At 44.5% G+C, this 26,223-nt stretch overlaps 1 protein-coding gene across 30 annotated transcripts in view; it reads right to left on the bottom strand.

The window, feature by feature from the left end:
- The window catches only part of LOC119954469 (neural cell adhesion molecule 1-like), a 563,058-nt gene that overhangs the window by 123,652 nt on the left and 413,183 nt on the right, over positions 1–26,223 (bottom strand). For all 30 annotated transcript variants that reach the window (XM_038779702.1, XM_038779694.1, XM_038779710.1 and 27 more), the window contains 4 exons: positions 23,401–23,551; positions 13,822–14,006; positions 6,702–6,798; positions 278–448 (listed from right to left, as the gene is read on the bottom strand). In XM_038779702.1, coding sequence (XP_038635630.1) covers positions 278–448; positions 6,702–6,798; positions 13,822–14,006; positions 23,401–23,551 — 604 coding nt within the window. The remainder of the gene's footprint in view (positions 1–277; positions 449–6,701; positions 6,799–13,821; positions 14,007–23,400; positions 23,552–26,223) is intronic.

Below are 26,223 nucleotides of genomic sequence, written 5' to 3'. Positions count from 1 at the left end.
TTTGATCAATTGAATCATTTTTAGAACATCTCGTGCTGTGTACAATTTGGCAAGTGGATTGGGTGACAATAAACTTGCCTCAGGGCTTTTTCCAGTGTTGATGGGTGTGGGCTTTGCAAAGGAAATCTGAGAGCATCGGGGATGATTCTCCATCCATGCTCACTTCCATTGTGTGAAATAGTGCTCGTCATTCAATAATTCTTTCTAAGGGCATTAAATTGTGTGATCAAGTTCCTAGCTTATCATTCCCATGTTATTGCTGTCTTGTGCAACTTACCTTCCCTCACATCAGCATGCTTGGTGAACCATTCTTCAGTATTCCTGACTTTCCATTCCACCAGGTATTTCAGAATTGGCACACCACCAGTTGATTCTGGCTCTTCCACTTTGACCTGCACAGTGCTGGAATAGGGTATGGTATCCAGGACTGTTGGTGCAGATGGGGTCTCTGGAACAATTAGAAGAAGATTATAAAAAACTTGCTTTAATGACAAAAGCTTCTGAAAACCAGATGCACCTGCACATCTGTACTTCTAACTTTAGTAAAAAGCACATAACTCTTGAAGGGTTCCCTCCTTTCTATTACTTCCTGGTGAAATCAGAATTCATGTTTCCATTAAAGAAACAGCAAGTTAATTTTGCAACTAGCCTTCAATCTCATCCAGTATTCACCAGGCTTATATTACTAAAATATTTCTCCGTATCTGAAATACTTGTCTCGCTAATGGACGTGGGTTTAGCTTGCTGGTAGCATTCCTATTTTTGCATTAGAAAGGACATGGTACAGACTCTGCTCCAAATAGACTAATCAAGCAATTTTGCATTGACATTTAGAGGGGTAAATGAGCCTAGTAAAGGAGAGTGCTACCCTCTCCATTACACAGGTTTTGAGCCTATATAACCCATCTACCATGTAGGGCGAATCACCCAATAGGCTGGTATGAAGATAGTTAAGATCACGGAAGAAGCATTTATGTCCTGGCCTATTAGACTGTTAATCAGCCTCTGAATATGCCCACTGCTTTACACTATATTCCAAATCCAAGATAAAGTAACACCCTCGACTCCAAAGCAAAGTGAATGATAGCCATTAGGCAATCAACTAATTTCTGTGACAGAGAACATGGGTATTAAGTGGGGAGGCTACTTGCTACTCAAAATAAAAAAATCTATTCCGAGATACTTGTTACTGACAAAATTGTTATTCGTTTGAACATATGCCTAATCTATTTTCATTCTCTGAAGGTAAGAAATAGAAACCCGAAGGTGGCATACATAAACACCAGTGCTTTATCAACGGCAGCACAAGTTGCTGAACATCAAATTAATGGTACACCTATCGACAGTGCTTGCAATAGTTAAGTTTAGCTGATCTCACTGCTGACGAGCAATTCTTCTTTCCGATGTGATTTAGCATGTCTGGTTTACTTAACAGCTCTTGTGTATTGCACAAAATCTCACACAAGCATAAATATGGGCTCCAAAGCACTGTAATCACTGCAACATTTGAGTTAAGCTCCACATACCTAATTTTCACTGAAAATAAACATTAAAAAAAAATCCCTGCTGAGTAGATTCTAAATTAGCATTTGCCTCGTGCAGATGCACATTATTTGCTTTTTGTTCTGTATAATATTTAAACCAACCTGAATTCTACCCTATGTGCTTCGGAAACTTGCACACTTATTTAATTAAAAAAAGGATGCACAAGGGAATAAGTTCTCCATTGCAGAGGAAAAGAGTTGCTCTGGGCAATCATTTGATTGTCACATATAATTCCAATCCAGTAGATTGGATCTGTACACCAAAACAATCATTCCATTTCTTTCCATGTGCAGCTTAAAAAAAACATTTTGCACACATGCTATTTTGAGTATTGTACGACAAAAGTCCCTACTCCCCACTTCCCTTTGTTCTAAAATCTTTCTTTTTCTAACGTTTGACTTTTACTTTCCGTTAATAACAATGTTGCTAATAGGTACAAACCTATTCCCAGAAATGGATGACACAAAGTGAGCTCAGTCATTCGGCGCTAGGCTTGGTCAGACCACATGAAAGACGATTAGTTAACACTCGTGCGAAACTGCTCACCACTGCAGCGCCATCCTGAAATGCAAATTCAACCACTGGATTCTTTTTGCTATTACCTGCTGATTCCTTAAACCCCTCTCTCCCCCCTTCACTCTCCCTCAATAAGATTGATGATCCAGTCAGCTTTTCAGCATTTCTCCCTCTTATCACCAAGGAAAGTCTCTCTACACGCTGCACTAGTCTTGATCCCTTCATGTTTCCCCAGTTTTTCTCCCATCTCCCTTCATGTCCTCCTGAGCTCAGCCTGCCCAAGAGGACATCGGTTGGTCCAAGGACTCTATTGGCACTACATCAATGACCACCCAACATCCCTTTTTGGCATCCATGCTATTGGACATTATAAATGGTTGCCTCTATTCAGGTACTAATCATGACCCCTCTCCTTTAAATCTGCCTCTCCTTCATTATCTAACTGTGAGGGATTGCCCTCGTCTGGCTTCACACTAACCTATCCAGTCATAGAAAGATCTCTTCCTACCCCAACAGCGTCATCTCTGGGGTCTGCCCAGGGTATAATATTGCCGTCCCCCCCACCATCTAGTTCTCATTTATATACTGTCCTGTGATTATATCATCCAGATATATGGCATTAGGTTCCACATGCACGCTGATAATACCTGGCTTCACCTATCCTAACTCATGTGCCTCCTCCATTGTCTGTGTTGTTAAGCTGGATAAACTTTGATTTTCTCCAACAAAATATCAGGAAGGCTGAAGGACCATGGCGCTAACATCAAATTCTGTTCCTCACCACAGGTTTTATCCTGTCCCTCGTCACTGTCTCATACTGAGCCAGACTGTTCACAACCTTGACGTCATATTTGAACCGGAGCTGAACTTTCAACTTCACATCTCACTTACTCCCACCTTCGTAACATCCCCCGTCTCCAACCACGGTCTCAGAAAATCTCTTACTGACACCCTCATCCATTTGTCATTTCAAGCGGAACTATTTGAAGCCTCTCAAATTTTGTCTGCTTCATAAAGGGACAGGAGCACAAAATGAACCAACATCAAGAAAACCCACAGGTGTTTGAACATTTTTCTTCAACTGAATCAGTGCACCTGTAGAAGTGATTTCCACAGATGAAGTCCTTTAAGAGGGTGGTCGATAATAGCTGGTTAAAAATGCAGCAACAACAAAAAAATGATGGAGAATTGTGTTTCCTATTCTGCTAAGACAACAGCAATTATCTCTGCTGGGTGCAGCCAATGAAGATTGAACAGTATAGAATGCAGTTTTAAGACAGGTGTCATGGTACTTTCACATCACTAACTTCAGGTGTCAGGGAAAGAAATAATTGCTATTTTCTTGGGAGTTTTACCTGTGATTATTTGACGCTCCTAGGAAATTAAATAGGTTGCAAGGGAGGCATAAAGTAAGAATTAGACATGGCTTGTTAAAAGAAAATACTTGATGGAATGAATGCTTTTCAGTTTCTTCTGCACTTCCTCGTGTAATAAGATTTCACAACTTGCCAAAATGATGTGCGTGAAAGCTATCAGTTTGCATTCCCAGAAAGTACGTTTTTAGATTGAATTTGTGTGCTAATCGAGGGAGTCACTTTGTCATTCTGTGACAGCAGTCAGATGTTCCACTATGAACATTTGAGACAGGTGCAGTACAAAGCACTTTTTCTTCTGCCTCAATGAAAAGTTCCAAATCAGAAAAAGTGTTTTCGCAATGTAATTTTCTTTCTACTTTGAATTATGTAAGAATCCTTCCCGTTTATTTCCTTTGTTCCCATTCCTATAATTTTTTACTATTTTGTTCCGTGGAACCATAATCGGGATCCGCCCTTAAGCAGAAGACGCAAAGTGAAACAGTCTGCTTGTTAGGACACAGTGTTCCCAGGTTTTGTATTTTGCAGGGAAGAAGCCAGGCTGCTGGGCTCAGGAACCAGGTTTGGTAGGAGTCAATTTGATTGGTTGACTGGCAACTGGTGGGTTGGCCAGGGACAGTGTTGGACCTGATAACAGTCAGTGATTGATTCGACCTTGGAAGTGAAAGGAATGCTCTCCCTCTTGCTGAAGGGCAAGAGTTGCTCTATTGTGCTGAAAACAGAGAATGCCTGGCGTATCCTTTGCTGTAAGCCTAAATGCTAGTGGGTCACGTACATAGTACATTTTTTTATATTGTTCGGTGAGTTAGAATGAGGGGTTGGAAAGGAAGGGATAGTATATAGTCAGTTAAATTTTATGTCCGCTTAATTATAATACTGCACATAAGAAAAGGTTTCTTGTGTTTTAAAGTCACAAACCTGGGGTGGGATTCTCTGATCCTGAGGTTGTGTTGACGCTGTCGGAAACACCGTCGCGTTTCCCGACGGCCGCGGAATGGGCACCAGGCGATGTGCACATGCGCCGTGGGTCCGGCGCGAACCCAGCATGGGCAGTCCCACCGGTGCGATTTCTGCGCATGCGCGGTGTCTCTCTTGTCCGCGCCGGCCCCGACCCAACATGGCGCAGGAATACAGGCGCCGGCGCAGAAGAAAGGAGGCCGGGAGACAGAGGCTGGCCGGCCAATCGGTGGGACCCAATCGTGGGCCAGGCCACATCAGAGGCCCCCCCCCCACCCGGATCGGACCCCTCTCCCCCCCACAGGCCGCCCCCGGACCCTTCAACGCCTAGGTCCCGCCAGCTGAGAGAAGGTTAGAATGGCACCGGACTTTTTTTTCCGGCTGCTCCGCCCATCTGGGCCGGAGAATCTCGCGGGGGAGGGGGAGCACAGAGTGGGCCCGGACCAGCGGCGCGCCGACCACGCCTGCCCCAATGGCGCGGGGTCAGAGAACCCCGCCCCTGATGACTGCAGTTTATTGGGCTCCACCAATGACCTTGGGTTTCTTAAATAAAATCTAATTTCACCCGTGTTGCAACTCTGGGTCAAGTGGAGCTGGAATTGACCGCGCACATGTCCATTGTGTCGTGACAATTAATCTCTTTGAATGCTGCTCTCAATTTTGTGTTGAAGCATGCCAAAACTATGTTCTGTGGTTGGCGACTGAACTATGATTTTACAGAGTTTATTGAAGAGGATCCGCACAGCCAGCAGAAAAGTTAATCTCATTAAACACAGGAAATAGGAATAGGCCACTTGGCCCCTCGAGCATGCTCTGCCATTCAAACTAGATCATGGCTGATCTTCCACCTCAACATAATTTTCCCACACTAATCCCATATCCCTTGATATCTTTGCTATCGATCTGTCTCTTGTGCATACGCGATTACTGAGCATCCTCAGCCTTCTGTATCAATGTTGCAATCCTGTCACAATGCAGTGCACACTGTGATTGTAAGTGAAAGCAGAGGCTATTAATTAGGAAAAGGGCATTATTCTGAAGTATATCTAAAAATAGTTTCCACCTGTGGTGCCGAGGGGGGGAGGGAGAAGGGGATAAAAAGGGAGCATGTACTTATGTTTTCTGGGTTTTGAGAATACACTATATTAAAGAAAGCTGGCTCCAGCTTCCTTCGGCACTCTGAGCTAGCATCAAATTTACAACAATTTTAGATCCAGAATTCCAATGCTTTGCTACCCTCATGAGTGAAATTCCTCCAGATTTCAGCCCTAAATGGTCCACGTCTTATTCTGAGACTGTGGGGCGATTAGCCCGCACTAGCCGGGTGCGGGATTGGTGGCGCTGATGGAAAATCCAGAGAGAATAGAGTTCCGGTTTACCCCACCCGTCACTGCCGACATCATGAGGTTCATGTCCACAAAGGTTCCTTTGGAGGTCAACACTTCCCAATCTCTCACCCCTTAATAAGTACTCTGCATTTCTCTTGTTCCTATCAAAGTGGATAACTTCACATAGTTCTACACTATATTCCATCTGCCCACTCACTTAGCCTGTCTAAATCCCCTTGAAGCCGTTTTCCATCTTCCTCGCAACTCACATTCTCATCTAGTTTTGGAAATATCACATTTAGCCTCTGCATCCAAATAATTGAAATAGATCGAAAAAGGGTGGCACAATGGCGAGCACTGCTGCCTCACAGCGCCAGGGACCCGAGTTCAATTCCGGCCCTGGGTGACTGTGTGGGGTTTACATGTTCTTCCTGTGTCTGCGTGTGTTTACTCCAGATGCTCTGGTTTCCTCCTACAGTCCAAAGATGTGCAGGTTAAGTGGATTGGCCATGCTAAATTATAGTGTCCCTAGATGTGCAGGTTAGGTGGGATTTCGGCGATAGGGCAGGGGAGTGTGCCTAGGCCGGGTGCCCTTTTGGGAGCGCCAGTGCAGACCCGGTGGCTTCCTTCTGCACTATAGGGGATTCTGTGATTGTAAATAGCTGGTGACCTAAGCATTGAACTTTGCAGTAACACACTTGCCACAGCCTGCCATTCTTAGTGTGACCCATTTATTCCTATTCTCTATTTTCTGTCTAAACTGGACAATGCCCGAAATTATATGACCCAGTTTCCAAAAACATTGTGAAATGCATACCATTTAGACCAAGTGTTCAGAAAGAAGATCCCATGTTCCTATGATAACTGTACTTACTCATCAAAGTGTACTTCATACAAAAAGTCCACAAATTCATCTGCACACTATTTGTATTTTACTCCAGTGAACTGTGGTGGAAAATAAAGGTACAAGACAAATACCTACCAGCTTGCACTAGGATAAACTCTTTAGATTCCACACCTACATGGTTGCTTGCTGTACAGTTGTAGGGACCAAAGTCATTTTCTGAATCAGGCGTGACCTAGTGGATGGGAATGTAGCCACACATCGGTTATTAAATACAAACTTCATTAAAATTAACACAGACCACGTGGATCAAAGCTCACGTTTCAAAATCTTCAATTTTCTCTACTTACTCCTCCACCCCTGAAAGTGCGCATGAGTCAGGGCGTAGCTTTTACACATATAAATCAATGCCAGCTCCCGACATCTTGCCTGGGTGACATTTTCCCTGCCTGGCCAGGTAATGCCAATGGGTTCTTTAGCCGTTGATGAGCCCATTCCAACTGAGTCTGGTCATGTCCTTGCAGTTCCACCCGTTGTTGTTGAATCATATACCGAACCAGTAACAGGCCTATGTCATGCACTGGATGTGTTCCAGATCTTACTGACTGTGATCAACGTAGGGATTTCAGATATATTGGGCTGGATTCTCCAATTCTGAGGCTATGTCCCCACACCGGCATGGGAACGGTGGCGTTTTATGGCAGAAACAATGGCGTAAAATGGCCACCGATCCTCCATTTAGCTGGGGGTTAGCACACCAGCAGCATAGAGCACCTGGCTCTAGCTGCCGATACGGCCCAGAGAATTGCAATGTCCTGAGGCCATCGATAAGTCGTGCGGCTTTGGATGGGGCGGAATATTGCGATAGCGGCGCCGCCCCCGATTCGGTCCAGAACTTTAATTCTCCGGCCAATCGCCGATTTCGGCGTCGGTGACTGGAGAATCCAGTCCATTTTATTACATGCAGTTGGTGCAATAAGGGTTAAGATTCTGGGTTAGTGTGCAAATGCTGCAGACTTGCTTTTAAATATACTGTTTGAAAGGCAGCAAGGATTGTTGGAGACAGAGGTGAAATTAAAGCATCATAAAAAAAAGGTCATCATTCATTCCGGCCATGGATATTGTTTGCTGAAGTTGGGCTGATAGAATTTTGTTTACAATTACCCGGGGTCCCTGGGGAGTAGATAATTAGAGGCATTGGACAAAATCTAATGACCGCGTCGCACCCAACCTGGGATGTGATGCGGATGGTACATCTGGTGAGTTTTGGATTGCACTTAGCGACATGCCGTGGGATTGGCTGGTTTGTGGGATCTATCAATATCTCGAAGACGCTTCTGGCAGAGTTCCCGATTATGTTGAAAAAGCAATCGAGGTAGCTCGGGCAACGGAGTGTGCTGAAACCTGTGCCACTGAGCTTCAAAGCGTGGCTGAAGGGAGGTTCACCAAATATGGGGTGTCCGGCCAGACCTGCGATGGGATCAACAGACACAGCTCCGAGCCAGACATGGTCCTCGAAGCAGGACGTGAAAAAAAGGAGTGGAAAGGAAAAGGGGCATCAAAACCAGATCAGAGGTGAACTTCTATCATTGCGGGGGTGGGGGGGAGGGGGGGGGGGGGGGGGGATCCTTCCCAGGACAGCTGCCATGTTCAGGAATTTGTGTGACAACCAAAAGGGGCACATTCAAGCACATTGCCACATGAGGCAAAGATGGTAATGCAAAAAAACAGCAGTAGCAGTCCTCAGCGCCACTGAGCATAATGGAGAGGAGCTCTGAAGAAGAGCATGCATCATTTGAATGCAGTCCAATCGAATATAATCATGGAATCTTGACAAATACATGGATATGATGGGTACAGAGGGATACGGCACAAGGAAGTGCTGAGGGTTTTGGCCAAGGTTACTATCATGACCAGTACAGGCTTGGAGGGCCGAAGGGGCTGTTCCTGTGCTGTACTGTCATTTGTTCTTAACTCAACCCTTCATTCAACTAAAGTGTGACACATGTCTTCGGTTGAGAAAGCGATTGGATCTTGTATTTACAAATTTGGTGGAGAGGGTTGAGCCACATCAGGCTTTCCACAAGAGTCGTTGGTCAGAGCAGAAGGATGAAAGGTTTCTCCGAGTGGGAAACATGATTTTGGTCTGAAGTTTTTCTGTCCATTCGCCTTGGTTAGAAAGGCGGCTGTGGCCCAGTTAGGCCAATGACTTACATGGCCAATGTTGATGGAAAGACCATCAGAAAAGTATGCCAACCATCTGAGTCGTCGAGGGATGGTGACCCCCAACGTGGAGTTGACAAGTCCAGTGAGCATCGTGAATACTCCTGTAACTCAGCCCAGCCAAGGGGAGCCAGGGACTCACATTCTTGTTCAACCTGCTGCATCTGTCGAGGACAGTGAGTCTTGTTCACCTGTCATCTAAGTGGGTCCTCCTGAGGTTGATCTCACGATCACCCTAAAGAATACCGAGCCTGTGGCTGGACTACGGAGGTCCAGGTGGACCCAGAGATCCCTGGACTGATTGACTTTTTGATGGACTCGCTTTCCTTAGTTGTCCCTGTTAACAATTGTAACTTTTGTACATAGTTTTGGGATAGTGTGTTAAGGGACGTAAGTAGGGAAGGATGTGGTTGTGTTGTTTCTCGTGTCTTAATAAAGCTCGTAGTCTCAAATGTGGAGAAGATGCTTTATTGTAAGTTCGTTCTCTCTTCAGAGCTGTTTCCTAAGGTTACCTTCAGTGTTCCTAGCTGGCGTGTGTGTTGTATCTGTGTTGCTCCAAGTTCTGCCCTTAGTGAAGTGTTTCCTCACTTCCTGTCCCCGTCTATTTATATGGCTCTCCCGTGCCCCCTCTAGTGTTTGCTCAGTTGTATTGCATCTAGTTAACTTGTGATCACCACATCCCCCTTTTTCTCTTTACATATTTTCTGTACATCGTTAAAGAAAATTGTACATCCTTTCCCGGTGTATTTGTAGCTCTCCCTCTGGTGTTTGCTCAGTTGTTTTGTATCTAGTAAATCTACGATCACCACATCCCCCTTTTTCTCTTTACATATTTGCTGTACATCGTTAAAGAAAATTATAGAAAACAGTTACTTATGATATGCGTATCTATACAGGTGATGGTGCTATTGCATACTGTACAAAGCCAATGTAGTTATATGTCCAATCTCAATAAAACATTTATGAGTCCAAACTTGATGAATTTGTTCAGAGCTTTTTTTTCTTTTTTTTTTGTTGTTGTTGATGACGTGGTGATATTGATATTGCAAGTCCGCTGTGAATGTTGTTGGTGTTCTTTGTTATTTTAAGTACCCAATGCATCATCCCGAGGTGTTTGCATGGTCACCTCACTGATGTTGACTGGCATGGCCTTTTTTCTGTGCTTGTGGTGTTGATTTATTGTCTCATCCGCCTTGGATGCTGGTGTGCTTGCTCGTTCTGGAGCAGACGTGAGTTTGTGCGATTCGTTGTCATCCCATGACATGTTTGTAGTCTTGTCATCGTTTTGCAGTGTGCTGTGGCATTGTCCTTCATGTGCCGAGTAGTACCATTGCGTACAAGTCGTTGTTTCATTGCTGTTGTTTCTGTCGTTCCTGTTTTTGTTGTTTTCGTTGCCGTACTTGTGGCTGTTTTTGTCGTTTCTGTCTTTGGTGTTGGCACTGTCGTTGTTCCTGACTTTGTTGTTTTCGTTGCCGTTCGTGTTGCTGTTTTTGTCGTTTCTGTCTTTGGTATTGTCGCTATCTTTGTTCCTGACTTTGTTGTTTTCGTTTCTGCTGTGCTTCTTGCTATTGTTGTTGGTCTTGTCGCGCTTCATGTTGCTTTTGTTCTTGCTGTTGTTTGTCCCGTTTCTGCTGTGCTTCTTTTGACTTTTGTTTTTCTTGTTATACTCTATTCGTGTCCCGAGTGGATAATTTGAGTCATTGAGCATTTCGTCTCGAGAGTGGTGCGAATGATCTGATGTTGCATCGGTGCAGGTGACCTCAATCATTTGTGGAGAATTGGATTCCTCATCTTTGCTTTCTTGGTGCTCCTCTTCCGGAGTCAAATTCTTCTCGATTTCATTTGACGCGGTGTCTCTGGATTCTTGGCGCTCCTCTTCTGGAGTCAAAACCTCCATGATTACTATTGACGTGATGTCTGTGGACTCCTGGCGCTCCTCTTCTGGAGTCCAAATCTGCATTTCAGTTGACGTGGTGTCTCCGGACTCTTGGTGCTCCGCTTCTGGAGTTGAAATCTTCATGATTTCCGTTGATGTTGTCTCACTGGACTCCAGGTGCTCCTCTTCTGGAGTCAAAATCTGCATGGTTTCTTCTGGCTTGGTCTCTCTGGACTCCAGGTGCTCCTCTTCTGGAGTCAGAATCTGCATAGTTTCTTTTGGCTTGGTCTCTCTGGACTCCAGGTGCTCCTCTTCTGGAGTCAAAATCTGCATGTTTTCTTTCGGCATCGTCGCTCTGGACTGTTGGGTGGCCCGACTCTGTGCTTCTGTACAGACAAGCTGAGAACTGTCAGTCTCGCAGTGATCCTGTACGTCGAGTGCGATCACCTTGTTACTATTCTCGCTCTGTGCGTCGGTACAGACAAGCTGAGAACTGTCAGTCTCGCTGTGATCCTGTACGTCGAGTGTGATCATCTTGTCACTGTCTTCGCATGCAGTGGGTAGAGGTGCATTGTCTTCTTCTTGTTCATGTGAGCTTGTTAGACTTTCATAGTCTGCTTGTGGTTGCTCAGATACTGCGGGTTGACCTTCATGGTCTTGTGCATGCATGGTGTCAGTGGTGAGATGTACGTTGTCTTCTTCTTGTTCCTGTGAGCTTGGTAGACTGTCATAGTCTGCTTGCGGTTGCTCAGATACTGCGGGTTTACCTGCATGGTCTTGTTCATGCATGGTGTTCGCCAGGGAGTGTTTGCTTGCATCCCTTTTGGAGTCTTTCATTACTCGCACTGTGGAGCCTGTCATCGCTCGCTCTGTGGAGTCTTCCTGTGCTCTCTGTGTGGCGTCGTCTTCGTCTTGGGTATTGCTGTCATCCAATGTATCGACGAGCTGCGATGGCCTCATGGTGTTGGATTCATCTACCATGAGTAGAGTCGTGTTGGGCTTTGCAACGGTGTCGCTGATGCTGTGATCAGCATGTCCAAATAACTCCTCCATGTCTGAGTAGTATTCTTTGATACCCATTTCATCTTCGTTGGCTTCTTCTACCACGAGTTGATTCGTGTTGAACTTTGCGACCGTGTCGCTGATGCTGTGAGAAGCATATCCGACTGACTCAGCTGTGTCTGAGTAGTATTCTTCGAAAAACAAATCATCTTTTGTTGTTTCGGAATTCTTTTTGTTCTCTTCACTTTGGGTGGTGCAGACTGCTTTTTTCAGGGTGTTGTGCAAGTTGTTTTTAACTGTTGGTGTAAGTTCAGGCGTTTTTCTGTGTTCTGAGGCAAGAAAATTTGTGTTTACCACTTTAAGTGTCTTATTTTCAATTTTCGGGCATTTCCCTTTTAAGTGGGCGTGGTCAGGATGCTCAGACGTCATGACGTCACGCGCAGGAATGCATTGCGCATGCGCAAATCGGCCTTCCTCCTTCACTGTGCGGTTTTGTTTCCATTGCGCATGCGCGGCGTGCGCATGCGCATTACGATCCGCGACCAAAACTTCTTTTGACTGCGCATGCGCGGCTTGCGCATGCGCATCACGATCGGCACCGCGATCTTTTTTAAACTGCGCATGCGCGGCTTCCGGTTCCGGCGCATGCGCAGATGCAATTTGTAGTTCTTTGCTTACCGGAGACTGCAAAATGTGCTCCAACGCCATTTTTTGCCGTTTTTCGCGGATTTCAGCGATTTTTCTGTCCCACCAGGACTCACTCTCCAAAATTCGTAAGTTATCTTCTCTTCCCGATTTGGACAGGGTTTCAGCGTTTTGGCTTTGTGAGAAATTCTTTTTATTTCTTCTTTTTGATCTGTACTTTTCATTCGCGATTTCTTGCTCTTTTCGTGATTTTTTAAGTTTTGCATCACTCAGTCTCTGTGCAGTTTGGACTCTGAGTATGTCTTGCTGTTCAAATTTCTCACAGTACTCTTCAAATTTGTTTAGTACCGTTTGTAAGCTGTTTCTGTCTTCACCTTTTGAGTATTTAAATCCATTATACACTTTCCTAGCTTCATGTCCTTCGATGAGGATTGCTATTTTAATTTCGTCTGAGGCTTCTGCTGCATCATTTGCTATGATACTAATATCAAACATTTGTTTAAACCTTTCCCAGACACTTCTTACTTTTCCAGTCGTGTCCAGGTGAAGTGGGTATCCAAGGCACATCCTCGCATTAGCGATGTCTTCCTGAGTGAAATGTCCAGTAGGAGATTTCCATGCCATTTTGAGCTTTCTGTATCTGCCACTGAGTTGTCCTGTAGTAAGCGTCTGAAGCCACTCCTGGGTACCATGTGTTGTTTCTCGTGTCTTAATAAAGCTCGTAGTCTCAAATGTGGAGAAGATGCTTTATTGTAAGTTCGTTCTCTCTTCAGAGCTGTTTCCTAAGGTTACCTTCAGTGTTCCTAGCTGGCGTGTGTGTTGTATCTGTGTTGCTCCAAGTTCTGCCCTTAGTGAAGTGTGTCCTCACTTCCTGTCCCCGTCTATTTATATGGCTCTCCCGTGCCCCCTCTAGTGTTTGCTCAGTTGTATTGCATCTAGTTAACTTGTGATCACCACATCCCCCTTTTTCTCTTTACATATTTTCTGTACATCGTTAAAGAAAATTGTACATCCTTTCCCGGTGTATTTATAGCTCTCCCTCTGGTGTTTGCTCAGTTGTTTTGTATCTAGTAAATCTACGATCACCACAGTGGTAACTTTGCCTCTTAATGGGGGTTGGTTCCATGGACCACGTGACTGGCTCGGAGCCAATGGGGAGTTTGCACCAGGCCCTGGGAGCCTGGGTAGTATGGACGAGGGAGCCAGACATGTTGTATAGTGTTCTGTGCCTGTTATTTAACTGCCTTTACCTTTCATCGATAAGACCCTTTGTTAACGTCTGGAAGCCTTGAGTGTATGTCTCGAGACACCACAGATGTCACAAAAGCTTTTGCATTAATTTTGAATATTAAGTCTATATCCAATAGCGACATTTTTTTGATGATTGACTCCTCCAAAGTAATCTTCAGAAGCCTCCAGTAAAGTCTTGAGAATAGTTTGCAACCTCAATCTACTCTGCCGAGCGAAAAATATCACATGCACTTTGAAATCTGTGCATTTAAATTCTCTCACCTGAAGATAGTTGGTGGATCGTGTGTTGTAGATCTTTATGTTGCTGTAGTTGGAGCTCGGTAACTGCTGTCCATCTCTAAACCAGGTTACATGAGCACGCGGATGGGCAAGAACCTCACAGGTGATATTTACAGGGTTTCCCTCCCAAGTGTAAACAGTCACTGTGCCTTGCAGCTTTGGTGCGTCTGAGAATGAGAGGAACACAGTGTGGTAAGATTTCTAAAAGCATTCAAACCTTTTGTTTCCTATCATTTAAAATAGTAAAAACACGATAAAGTTAATTTTCTACTCTGGCTTGGAATGGGTGATGGAGAGCCTGGAACTCTAGTGGTGGTCCACATAGTTGGCATCTGCCTGATTCACATGAACACAGTAGCTGGGTGATCCTTTTTGGTCATCCTGAGGAGATCTTACACATGATATTTGAAAACTTAGTTTAAAGAATTTAAATAGCATGGCCTGCCCTTGGACTCTGGTTGGAATCAGTTGGAGAGTTGTACCATCTTCTGTAAGGAGACTTGTAGCCAACCTGCAACATAGTCACGTTCATCAGCACCCCCACCATTCCCTTTTGCATATCCTTCCAGGTTAAAACAGGAATTCATTGCATCGGCAATATGCTGCCCCACAGGGAGTGAGCTGGTCATGTAGTGGCATTGAAAAAATGCAATGATTTCTAGTTCAAAGAACTTTAATTACTCAAATAGGCTTAAGTAGCTGGATCTAGTTATTTCTGATTGGCTTGGACCTAAAGATTTATAAAAAAACGATGCCTGGGGTTTTCCAGCTCCATCACGCCGCTGGGATTTTCCAGTCTGAAGAAAACTTTTGGCTGGTCTGCCACATCCCCTTGTGGCGAGTCTCACCATGGCGGGGGTGGAACTTACATTTATATAAGCACCTTCAGGACGTCACAAAATGCTTTCTGGGCACAAAGTATCTTTGAAGTGTAGTCACTGTAGTAAAGGAATCTATTGTGTCCCATTTTGACCGATTAGAGAGGATATGAGATTGTATGTTGCGATTAGGAATGGACGAAGCGTTTCTTCTTTTCCCAGAGGGTAGTGAACCTCCATAATGCACCGGCTGTTGTGGTAGGTTGAATGCTCTATCACCCCTAAAGAGGCAGCTAGACTGGTTTCTGACTGGGGCAGAGATTGAATCATGTAGAAGGTGTGTATATTTACAGATAGTATATGCATGGTCAAGAGAATCTCCTGGAATGCTTCTCATCACTTGATGCGGTTGAAGAGGAATTTGCATTATTCATCCTCGGTCTGTCCATTTGTTTATTTTTCTCAGGAGATGACCAGGTACTTCTTATTATAGCTAAGGGGGTGGTGTGGGGATGTTGGAGGTGCACGATCATGATGCTCCTGCCAGCATGTCTATAGGGCTGGGTTGATGGCTCATTTTTAGTAAAAGATGTTTAACAGATTTCCTAGGATGATACTAGAGAAATAAGGCTTCAAATAAGAAACAGAGTTAGGTTAACCAGTGGCCTCCTGCAAGTCCCTCCTAGACAGGCATTCAGCATGATTGGGGGAGCTATCATCAGGAAGCCAGGAAGCGTGGAGGGGATGATAATGAAAACTAACCGCTTTCCCTCGTCTCCAGTCCCGGACAGCACCAAATACCACGACTCGCAACTCTGTGATCCCAGTCCTGCCATCACTCATTCTGGTCTGGCACTCCATAATGATCACGGACTTCGAGTGAGTGCATTGCCACCAGCTGCCTCTGCATCCACTGACATTGGGTACAATGGACAGTTGCCTGCCTCAGAATGGCCAGGAGCTCTCAGTGAGGCAGGACTCAATGGCAGGGAAGGCCTGACCGTGGCCAGTTAGTTAAATGCCTGATGAGAACTTAATTTGAATGGGGCTCCCTCCACCATGGAACAGATGGGTGTTTCCTGCCAGGTCTCCGACCAGAAGACTCCCATTGGGTTGACAGAATCCTGGTCGAGATCCCAGGATTTACTGCGTCAGTGGGATAATTTTAAAATTCTCAGCAAAAGAATGAAGGGAGAGATTGAAAGACTATTTTTATGCACTCGGTCATCTCAGGACATGCAGCATTCTGAAAGAATCAATAATAGAAAGCAGAAGGCATAAAATGCTGTTAAGTGAGGCAAAGTAGGCCAAAAATGCATCTATTGATAAGCTTTGTAATTTGGGTACAATTCTGACCTACAGAATATTAATACAAAACAATTCATATAAATTTGTCACAAGTTGTACAGTTGCATATGTTATTGGTCATCGATAATTTATAGCTTACGGTTTGGAACTCCATTATTGCACAAACCTAATTATGTTTTCCAATGCAATTGATGTCATATAGCTTCAGCTCTTACAGAGCACTCCCTTGTTTATCATAATTATTAACCTCTAATCCACATATCAGCTACAGTTAGCATTCCTGCTGTACAATGATGTCAAAAATGAAACATAAAATAAATTACTGGACATGTAATGGAAGAAACAACAGGTGAAATCTAATCAAGCATTTGCTGATGCAGCTCAAAGCCAACAGAGCAGCTGTACAGGATAGTGCCATGTAATTTGTGACCAATTACCTTTTACATGTACATAAATGCGATATACATGATAGAGTTATTTTTAATTAGTAAAACCTGAATGTTGCCAGTTTATGTTTTTTTATTCATTTATGAGTTGAGGGCATGGTTGGATAGGCCAACATTTATTGCCCATGCCTAATTGCTCATGAGAAGCTTGTAGTGAGTTTGTAGTGGTGTAGGTTCAGGCAGTGTGCTGTTAAGGAGGGAGTTCCATGATTTTGTCCCAGCGACAGTGAAGGAACAACGATATATTTCCAAGTCAGAATGGTGACCGGCTTGGAGGGGAACTTCCAGGTGGCCGTTTTCCCGTGTATCTGCTGCCCTTATCCTTATAGATGGTAACAGTCTTGGGTTTGGAAGGTGCTGCCTAAGGAGCCTTTGTGAGTTCCTGCCATGCATCTTGTAGATGGTGTGCATTGCTCCCTCGATTCGTTGGTGGTGGAGGGAGTAAATGTTTGTGGAAGCGGTTCCAATGAAGATGGGTTGCTGTGTCCTGGATGGTGCCAAGCTTATTGAGTGCTGATGGAGTTGCACTTATCCATTGTGTAATGTCAGTAATGAAAACAAGCACCAAAACAATTTTGAACATATTTTCAGGATTGGCTCAGAATTAGGTAAAAAATTAGGTCTCCTTCAATTGTCAGTGAAAACAAAATGCAGCTGACTGATAATATTTAATATTTAAGACGGCTGACACTTGCAAGCATGTAAGCACTTTAAAGAGTCAAACCTTCAGGTTTCTCAGATTAAATCAAAGAACAAGTTTGTATTATGATTGCCTTCTGAATCATAGAGAAATTAGTGCCAGAAGTAATCCACATAATTCAGCAATGCTGCTAAATGTGATGAACAGTGGGCGCGATTCTCCCAAAACGGGAGAAATCGTAAAGCTGGCGTAAAACCCGGGCGGGTTTTACGGCAGCGCGCCCCTTCCCGACCGGGGACCGATTCTGGTCCCCGGTCGGGGCTAGCAGCCCGACGCCGTAGGCTCCGGCAAGACGGGCTTAACGAAAATCGTTAAGCCCGCTTGCCGGAGTTAGCGCCGGCTGACGCGTCATATGACGTAAGCCGCGCATGCGCAGTTTGGAAGACTCCAACCCGCGCATGCGCGGGTGACGTCATCGCGTTTTTGCGCGAAACCCGCGCATGCGCGGGCCGGGTTGCCCCTCGGCCGCCCCGCGAATGGATACTGCGGGGCGGCGGAAGGACAAGTAGTGCGCGGGCATCGGTCCCGCTGCCCGCGATCGGTGGGCACCGATCGCGGGCCCATGGCACCCTTGGCACGGCCGTGGTACGGCCGTGCCAATCGGTGCCATGGTTATTAATAGCGAGTTAGTCACGCCGTTTTTACGAACGGCAAGACCAGGTGTGTTTGCCGTTCGTAAAAACGGTGTAAAGGGCTGGGACTTCGGCCCATCTAACAGCTGAGAATCGCTGCCGGCCGTAAAAAAACGGTGGCAGCGATTCGGGTCGGGACTTCGGCGGGGGGGGGGGGGGGGGGGGGGAGAATAGCGGGAGGGCGGCAAAATTGTCGGGAAGGCTCTCCCGCTATTCTCCCACCCGTCGTGGGGGGCGGAGAATTTCGCCCAGTATTTTTGAGTTTGGAGTCTAAGTCAGTTATATATTTTTTTAAATAAGCACCTTCTAGAAATAATGAGTGTTGGCCAGAAATACGTCCGATTCATTAATTGAAGCACATTTTTAAATGGATTGACGCATGTTAGTTTCAATGGATGATAATTTAGTTGTATTTACATTTATTCCAGTTTGCTGATACCAAAACTCGCAGAGATGGTGCCTGTGCACTGGAAAGCCATAGCTGATTCAAAAGTTCCCTTGCACTGAGGCATGAACCATCTTAGGTGCATACAATGTACATTAAAGATACCAAGTGGCGACTGTCCAAAATTAGAAATTGTGCTCCAAAACAGATGATGTACAACAATAGCCTATTTGATTTGGAGAGAGCAATCTAAGACCAGCTATAAGTGCTGCAGAAGTATCGCAGAACATATGGATACTCTTCGAAAGAGCATCGAGACACACAGTAGCGAATCGCTGTAATAACTTCAGTTTGGACACCATCTTCCCTGCCAAATTGGGAAATAACTGGCTCAGCCTGGTACAAAGTCGTTGTCCCATCAATAGTCCTGCCAGGGCGACTCCTGTGGTAGAATGGAGTGTAATTCGATAATGAAAAAGGAATCGTGCCAACCTTGTCTCCATGGTTCTGGCTTGCTGTTTCTTCATCTGTTTTTGAAAGTTTGCACTGCCAGCTCGGCCAGAATATTGGGAGATGTGTCTTACGGCGCTGTCCAAATGTTTTTGTTGCCGTTTCACTTATAAGCAACTGGAACTCCCAGTTAGTAAAGGCTGCACCATTGTGGGAGACTAGGACCTCCAATACACCGTGAATGCAGAAACCCTGGGAGTTTCCCAATTGTGGCGTGGGAAGTTGTAGAGGCTGTGCGGTGTACTTCCATCCATTTGGAATGGGCAACTATCATGATTAAGAACATGGAACCTAAAAATGGACCAGTCTACATATACCCGTAGCCATAGTCTTCCTGGCCACTCCCACGGATGCAGAGAGGCATAGGCGGGGAGCTTCTGGTTCGCTGACATAAGGACTATTGCTTTGCCAAGCCCTCAGTATCTGAGTCAAACCCGGGCCACAAGACGTAGCTCCTCATGAGCATCTTCATTTGGAAATTCCAAGGTGACCATTATGCAGCACCATTAGGATTGGGCGCTGGCCTGGGGGGAGACAACAACTTGGGATCCCCACAGAGTAATCGTTGACACTGAGATCTTTGCAAAAGCAGACTGATCTATCGGGGCTGAGGACAGGAAAATGGGTGAGGCACACTCCATGAACTGCACCGCTCGTATTATCCCAAGGTTTTCCAATCACTTGAGATCAATTTTCAACTTCTTTGGCAACGAGTATGGAACTGGTGTGCTCTAAGTATTTTGGATTGGCATCGAGGTCCAGCTAGATTCTGCCCAGGCTCCAGTTATTTTCCCAAGGCTCTCTTGGAAGACTACTGGATATTTACTTAATCCTCCAATCCCCAATTTAAAATTTTCCAGCCAGTTCAGTCGGATCTTCTGGGAGCTAATCAAAGTCCATGAGACCTGGTCCTGATTCTTGCATGACTATGAGTGGATGTGGGGGCAACTCCTGTCTTTAGGTTATCAGTCGTGATGGTCCCCATAATTTGCAAAGTTTCCCCCATGTACGTGGCTAGTCTGGCTCTGGTATCCCATCGGTGTAAGAGTGGAATACGTATTTGGAGACAATTGAATATTTGTTCACAGTTGCTCCCTCTCTAAGTAATGATAATTTGCGAGTAGTCTTTGGGGCGATCTTGATTGTGGCGATTCAGTTCAATGCACCATCCCCCCATCTGGAGCTGGTATACTTCGGGGTATGAGCCCGAGTTGACCACGGCTTCTTCCCTGGGTATAATGTGTATTACTGATTCCAGTAGCCTTGCCTGGGTTGTGCCCTTCTGCAGCACTTGAAACAGTAGCTGACACTTGCACTCCTCCGGAATCATTTCCCTGGTATACCTGGGGTTGTCACGTTTTTTTTTAAGACCGCCAGGGCCTTCCTCCAGGGTATTGAGTTGATAATGGACGATGCACGTGGGTGCCTTCATCTGAAACGCAGGTTCTCTATGCGGGGCCCCTCCCACAATCTGAGGATGCCATTGTCCAGTGTCCCTTAAAGGTCCCTAGTTCCTTGTTCAGCGTTCTCCAGGGACAAGGCTATCTCAATGGCCTTTTTCAGGTCTATATTGGGTTCTGCCAGTAATCTCTTTTGAGTTGTGACACTGTTAATTCCACACATCAATCTATCACACCGTATCTTGGTCAAGGATGTACCAAACTTGCAGTACTCCACCAATTTTCGCAACTGACTAATTCTGTGACGAGTTCCCCCAGGGTTCTCACTACTGTATTAAAACATTAAGATGGGGGATGATTCATGGCTTTTGGGTCATAGTGACTGCACAGTAGGTCCACAAACGCGTCAAAAGTTTTGGAGTGGGGGCTACTGGGTAATTTAGGCTTTTAATGATGCTAAATGTCAGGGCCCCACACGCCGTCAGGAGGATCATCTTCTGGTTCTTATCCCCTTCTATGTTGTTGGCACAAAAAAATAGCGCATGTGGTCAGAACACTGGGCCCAGTCTTCTACGTTCGCGACATATGGCTCTGGTTTAACTTAAGAACGGTAGTTTCGGGTGGTTTTTGTTTCTTCCCGGAGAGCTGTTTCCTTTACTTTAAGGCTGTTCGAAATCTCATTCTTGTTCCTCCTCGCCAATACATTAACACCAGCGGGGTTCAGGCGAAGCAAACCAAAGGTTTATTCTAGAACAAACAACGAGCCGCTGTGGCGCCGTACAACACAATCGCCCCAGCCTGGGACCATCGGGAACACTGGTCTGGGTTACAGCATTTAAACTCCCGCTAACAAGAAGTTGGATCAGCCTCTGCCCGCTCAAGAGAGGGTCTCATACTCCATGAACCCCACGGGGTGATCTATTGACGATCCCCTCGTGGTCTTCGTGGGGGCTGTAACAGCCACCATGAAGGCAGATTTTCTCACTCTTTGGTTTGGGCAGCACGGTAGCATTGTGGATAGCACGATTGCTTCACAACTCCAGGGTCCCAGGTTCGATTCTGGCTTGGGTCACTGTCTGTGCGGAGTCTGCACATCCTCCCCGTGTGTGCGTGGGTTTCCTCCGTGTGCTCCGGTTTCCTCCCACAGTCCAAAGATGTGCAGGTTTGGTGGATTGGCCATGATAAATTGCCCTTAGTGTCCAAAATTGCCCTTAGTGTTGGGTGGGGTTACTGGGTTATGGGGATAGGGTGGAGGTGTTGACCTTGGGTAGGGTGCTTTTTCCAAGAGCTGGTACAGACTCGAATAGCCGAATAGCCTCCTTGTGCACTGTACATTCTATGATTAAAGTGATTTGCACCATGTCTTCTGGTTGCCAGCTGAATTTTCCGTGATTATATATCAAGCTGTGTTCTGCTTGATCAACTTAGACCAGGGATACAATACTGCAAAGTTCTATTCAACTGCTTGTGGACTATGGTTACAACATTCATTCAAAAAGGAAATAACTCCAAAGAATCATCTGCCAATTAATTAATGCAAACTATTACAAATCCTTCCCTGTAGCACCTGAGCAAAATTCCTGGTTGATGTTCAACTACAAAGATCAGAAGTTACAGCGATATCCATTGTAATTACATCCAAATTTAGGCTGTGAAGTAAAATATAAATTGAAACTTCATTAGTAATAACTGTAATTAAGCAAAGCATGATAATTAAGCCACAAAATTTTCTTTGTGTACATAAATTAGAACATAAGTAATTAGATTCCTATTATAGTTTGCCAGTCATAAAATCCAGATGTTCGCATTCATCCATTATTTTAGCTAGTTTGGTGAAGTATGATGGAATTCATTTGTGTCTTTAAGAAGCAGAATAAGGCAGTAAAAATGTATTGATTCTTTTAAAATGTCACGCTGGACATCCTAGAATGAGATCCAATTGAAAGAAAGGGAGAAATCTCAACATATTTGATGGTTTTAAGAAATTAATCCTAGAAAGGAGAGCAATCAGCTGCATTGCAGCAGATTCTGTATTCATGTGGATGGAGTTATTCTGGAAATACACCAGTCTCAGGCGCCCTTTCCCCTGCATTATGATATCAGCATCAAGCCTGCTTTTTAAAAATATGTGGTCCCTGTAAAGGTTGTGCTAGCATTGTGGATTTCACAATCGCTTCACAGTGCCAGGGTCCCAGGTTCGATTCCGGCTTGGGTCACTGTCTGTGCGGAGTCTGCACATCCTCCCCGTGTGTGCGTGGGTTTCCTCCGGGTGCTCCGGTTTCCTCCCACAGTCCAAAGATGTGCATTGGCCATGATAAATTAGGTGGATTGGCCATGATAAATTGCCCTTAGTTTCCAAAATTGCCCTTAGTGTTGAGTGGGGTTACTGAGTTATGGGGATAGGGTGGAGGTGTTGACCTTGGGTAGGGGGTAGGGTGCTCTTTCCAAGAGCTGGTGCAGACTCGATGGGCCGAATGGCCTCCTTCTGCACTGTAAATTCTATGTAAAAATCAGATATCCACTTGGCTGAAACCTAAGACAATCCAGATTTTAACTGAGGCTCATGATGGGTAGAAAAATTCCATTCCAGAACGTATACGTTTATTCGTTGGGTGGCAAAGCTGTGGGCTGGCAGGAGTTCATTTCATCGTTGAAGTGTTGGGCTACTTTCAGATGTCCTGTATAAATGCTTAAATTCAACATTCAGCTCCCTGAATATGTAAACTGACGCCTTATTTAAAGCTTTGGAACTGCCCTGCTTAGGATTCAGCAGTTTCTGCAGACATGGGTGTGCAGGCTGGGGAAGCTGCCCCTTCACCCCGCCCCCCTCCTGAGAACGGGGACAAAATTGAAGCTATCTGCATGCTTGTGATGCCTGAAGATGAAAGGTGAAATCTTCCATTCTCAAAGGGTGCCTTGCATGCTGCAAGATAAAGTGGCAAAACACCGGCGCAGACTCTTAAGAGGAAGGCTTGTCACATCTTTTGTTCATCAGGCAGCTAAATGAACAGCAGTTGAGGTATCTCCGGCCAAGAGTTGTCAGCCACCTCGGTGTGAATCACTGGTGGCTTTCCAAAATGAAAATTCATTGTGATGTCCACGCGGGGGGTGCAGAGGTGCCTGTCGACTTGGGCTGAAGGCCGAGGCTCGCTATTGCGTGCTTGCAATGCCCGTGAACACTGCTCCCTGGTATTGCCAGGTAAGGGAATGTTTTTGAAAGGTAATGGAGTATTAGCAAGGAACACAAAGAATTGGTATGTTCTTAGTTGCACTCTCTTGTTCAGTGCTAAATTAGCTGCTCAATAATTAATGGAAACATAGACTGGCCAGTGAAATTCAAATTGCATTAAGTTCCAACTTACATTGAACTTCCAGGTACATAGACTCCGAGTCCTGGCCAATTGAATTTTTAGCTTTACAGATGTATTCACCAGAATCTGTGTGCTGAATGTCTTTGAGAGTCAGGGAAGAAACTCTTGCATCGCTGTGAACTTCAATTCGTCCATCCATAGTCTGTCAGATAAGAAAATATGGTATTAAGTTTGAGAAATCCTTGTGCTGAAGCAGTGATTACATAGTACAGGTTAGGAACAGAAACTGATGCATACAAGGAACCCTCATTTTGCCTTTTAGATTTCTCTACAGTAAATATGTGATATAGAGTTCTTATTTTCAGTGTGATAAAGTTATATTGATCGATGGTCTTTATAATATGTTTAAGCTGCATGATGTTGATAAAAGTAAGCCTTTTACCCAGAAATATTTGTCAAAATATAAAATCCCATTTTATTTTGGGCTATCTCCATATATTTGAAAATACTAAAGGATTTCTTGTGCTGTTGCTGATGGTAAGTCAGAAGTTATGTCATTTTCTGATAGCAAAGACACAATACCATTAAATTTTAATCAATAATATCTTTTGAAGTGTCAGTATTCTACTTCTCTCAAGAGCATCAAAGAATGAATGAAATTTCCAGCTAGCTCCTGTAACTTGCTTGTCTAGTCTGACACTCACAATGCAGGCAGTTAAATAGAAACTTGTCCCTCTAAGACTTTCTTGCGCATTCTCCTTTTGTATGAGCTTTTCTAATTGCTCCTGCTTTCAGTATGTCCTTACAACGTTACGACTTCACCTTTCTTTTTGCTTGTTTTGCCTTGTTTGTACCTTAAACTCTAGAGAGTGGATCAATCAGGGTCAGGAACCGGATGTAGGGATTAATTCTGGCCAACTCCACAGCGTGTGCTTCAGAGGGGGACCCCACCCCTCCCCTCCGATTCTCCCCTCTTCGCACTCTGAGCCTACCATGTTGGTCTGCTGCTGCCAATTATCAATAACTGTCCTCAACTGGCTGCTCGCTGGAAAGATACAGGCAGCTGAGCCGACCCCAAGCCACCACCGTTAAGAATGGCTGGAGATCGGGAATGTGGCAACGGACCAGCATGGAGGCCACTGGCACCAAATTGTCCCCTGCCCACCTTCAATCCTACTCATTTATAAATCCAGGCCAATACCTTATTTGTACATGTTTTTCTTCCAGTTGTAGTAATTTTACGAAACTGAACACCTGGATCAGGTTCTCCCAATCGTTCACCTAATTCATAAATTCATAATCCCAGTGTGTCAGCCTCCAAGCTAATTTTGTAACAGTAACCTCCATAAAAGTCCCCCCCAGGCTATTGGTGGATCGTACCTGCATATCCATCCCTCATATCCTTTACTCGCTCAACAAGTACATCTCAGGCTTGGAAGCAAAAATAAAATTCTCATCTAACCTCAATAGAGGTTGAAAAGTTAATTTTTGAGCATGTTATGCAGTGATTTGAAAAAAGATTTGTACATCTTGGTGGAAATTAGATTCACAATCTTAAGTCCTACAAAAATATCCAATTTCAATGATATATATAATTTCAGTTGGGCCACTTTAGGATGATACTTGCGTTTCATTTGTTACTGTATTTTTATGTTCAGCAAAAGTACTTGGGCAGAATTGGAAAAAACAGTGTAACAAGTAACTCAGTTTATTCTCTCAATGTGTTACAGTAGCAATGACAAAAGCCCAGGAATCAGTATTTCCCATTGAACCATAGCTAGTCCATACAATCAGAGGAAAACAGAAACATTAAAGCTCTGAAATAGCATCGTTAAAGATATTTCAGAACTCTTCAAATCTATTTACTGTCACCATTCAGAAAGTTGTGGGAAAATACTAACCACGTAAATTCAGAATAGTTTCTTGCGAATGTACCAGACAATATTTACATACAGCTTTTCAAAAATACAGGAACTTTATTACTGTACATTTGGTTTAATAATGCACTTATTGTCTTGATATAGTTAAATTAAATAAGATTAAAATCTTGCTAATATCAGTAGGAAACGGTAAACAATACTAAATCAAGTGGCAAGATTGCTTATGAAACTGTGCAATATAAATGGAGTTTATGGATTAAGTGTTAAAAGTATTTGTTTGAAACGGTCAAGTGGTATGTGAGAATTCTGCAGATCGAACGAACTAGTTTGGACCATGTTCTGCTGTTAGTGATTATCTGGCATAATGTTGTCCTCTCACAACTTCTTAATTTATAATAATCGTTATTAGTGTCACAAGTAGGCTTACATTAACACTGCAATGGAGTTACGGTGAAAATCCCCAAGTCACCACACTCCGGCGCCTGTTTGGGTACACTGAGGGAGAATTCAGAATGTCCAATTCACCTAACAGCACGTCTTTCGGGCCTTGTGAGAGGAAACCGGAGCACCCAGAGGAAAATCACGCAGACACGGGGAGAACACGCAGACTCTACACAGTGCCCCAAGCTGGGAATTGAACCCAGGTCCAAGGCGCTGTGAAGCAACAGTGCCGACCACTGTGCCGCCCATTTTGTCGGGCACCAAACATTGATATATGAGCATGTTCTCAGACCCAGCTTCCAGATTAAAAAGCTCCGCCTTGTCAAAGTCAGGTAAAAGAAATCTAGCCCAAATTGCGAGCAACACTGCTTTGTAACTTTTTCAGACTGTAAGGAAAATGAAGTGAATCACTTCAAGAATACATATCAGGAGAGAAGTGCAGCTTTATTTGATACTATTTGAAGGGAAGTTGATAAGGGATTGCAATCCTATCTACAAAATTAGAAGACCCAGGGCAAAACTGTCACAATGAGGATGTCAACAGGATCTTTTA

Source organism: Scyliorhinus canicula, chromosome 19 (assembly GCF_902713615.1).
Source record: "Scyliorhinus canicula chromosome 19, sScyCan1.1, whole genome shotgun sequence".
Taxonomy (NCBI): domain Eukaryota; kingdom Metazoa; phylum Chordata; class Chondrichthyes; order Carcharhiniformes; family Scyliorhinidae; genus Scyliorhinus; species Scyliorhinus canicula.
Note: the sequence above shows the minus strand (reverse complement) of the source record. Positions and strands in the feature narration are given on the sequence as shown.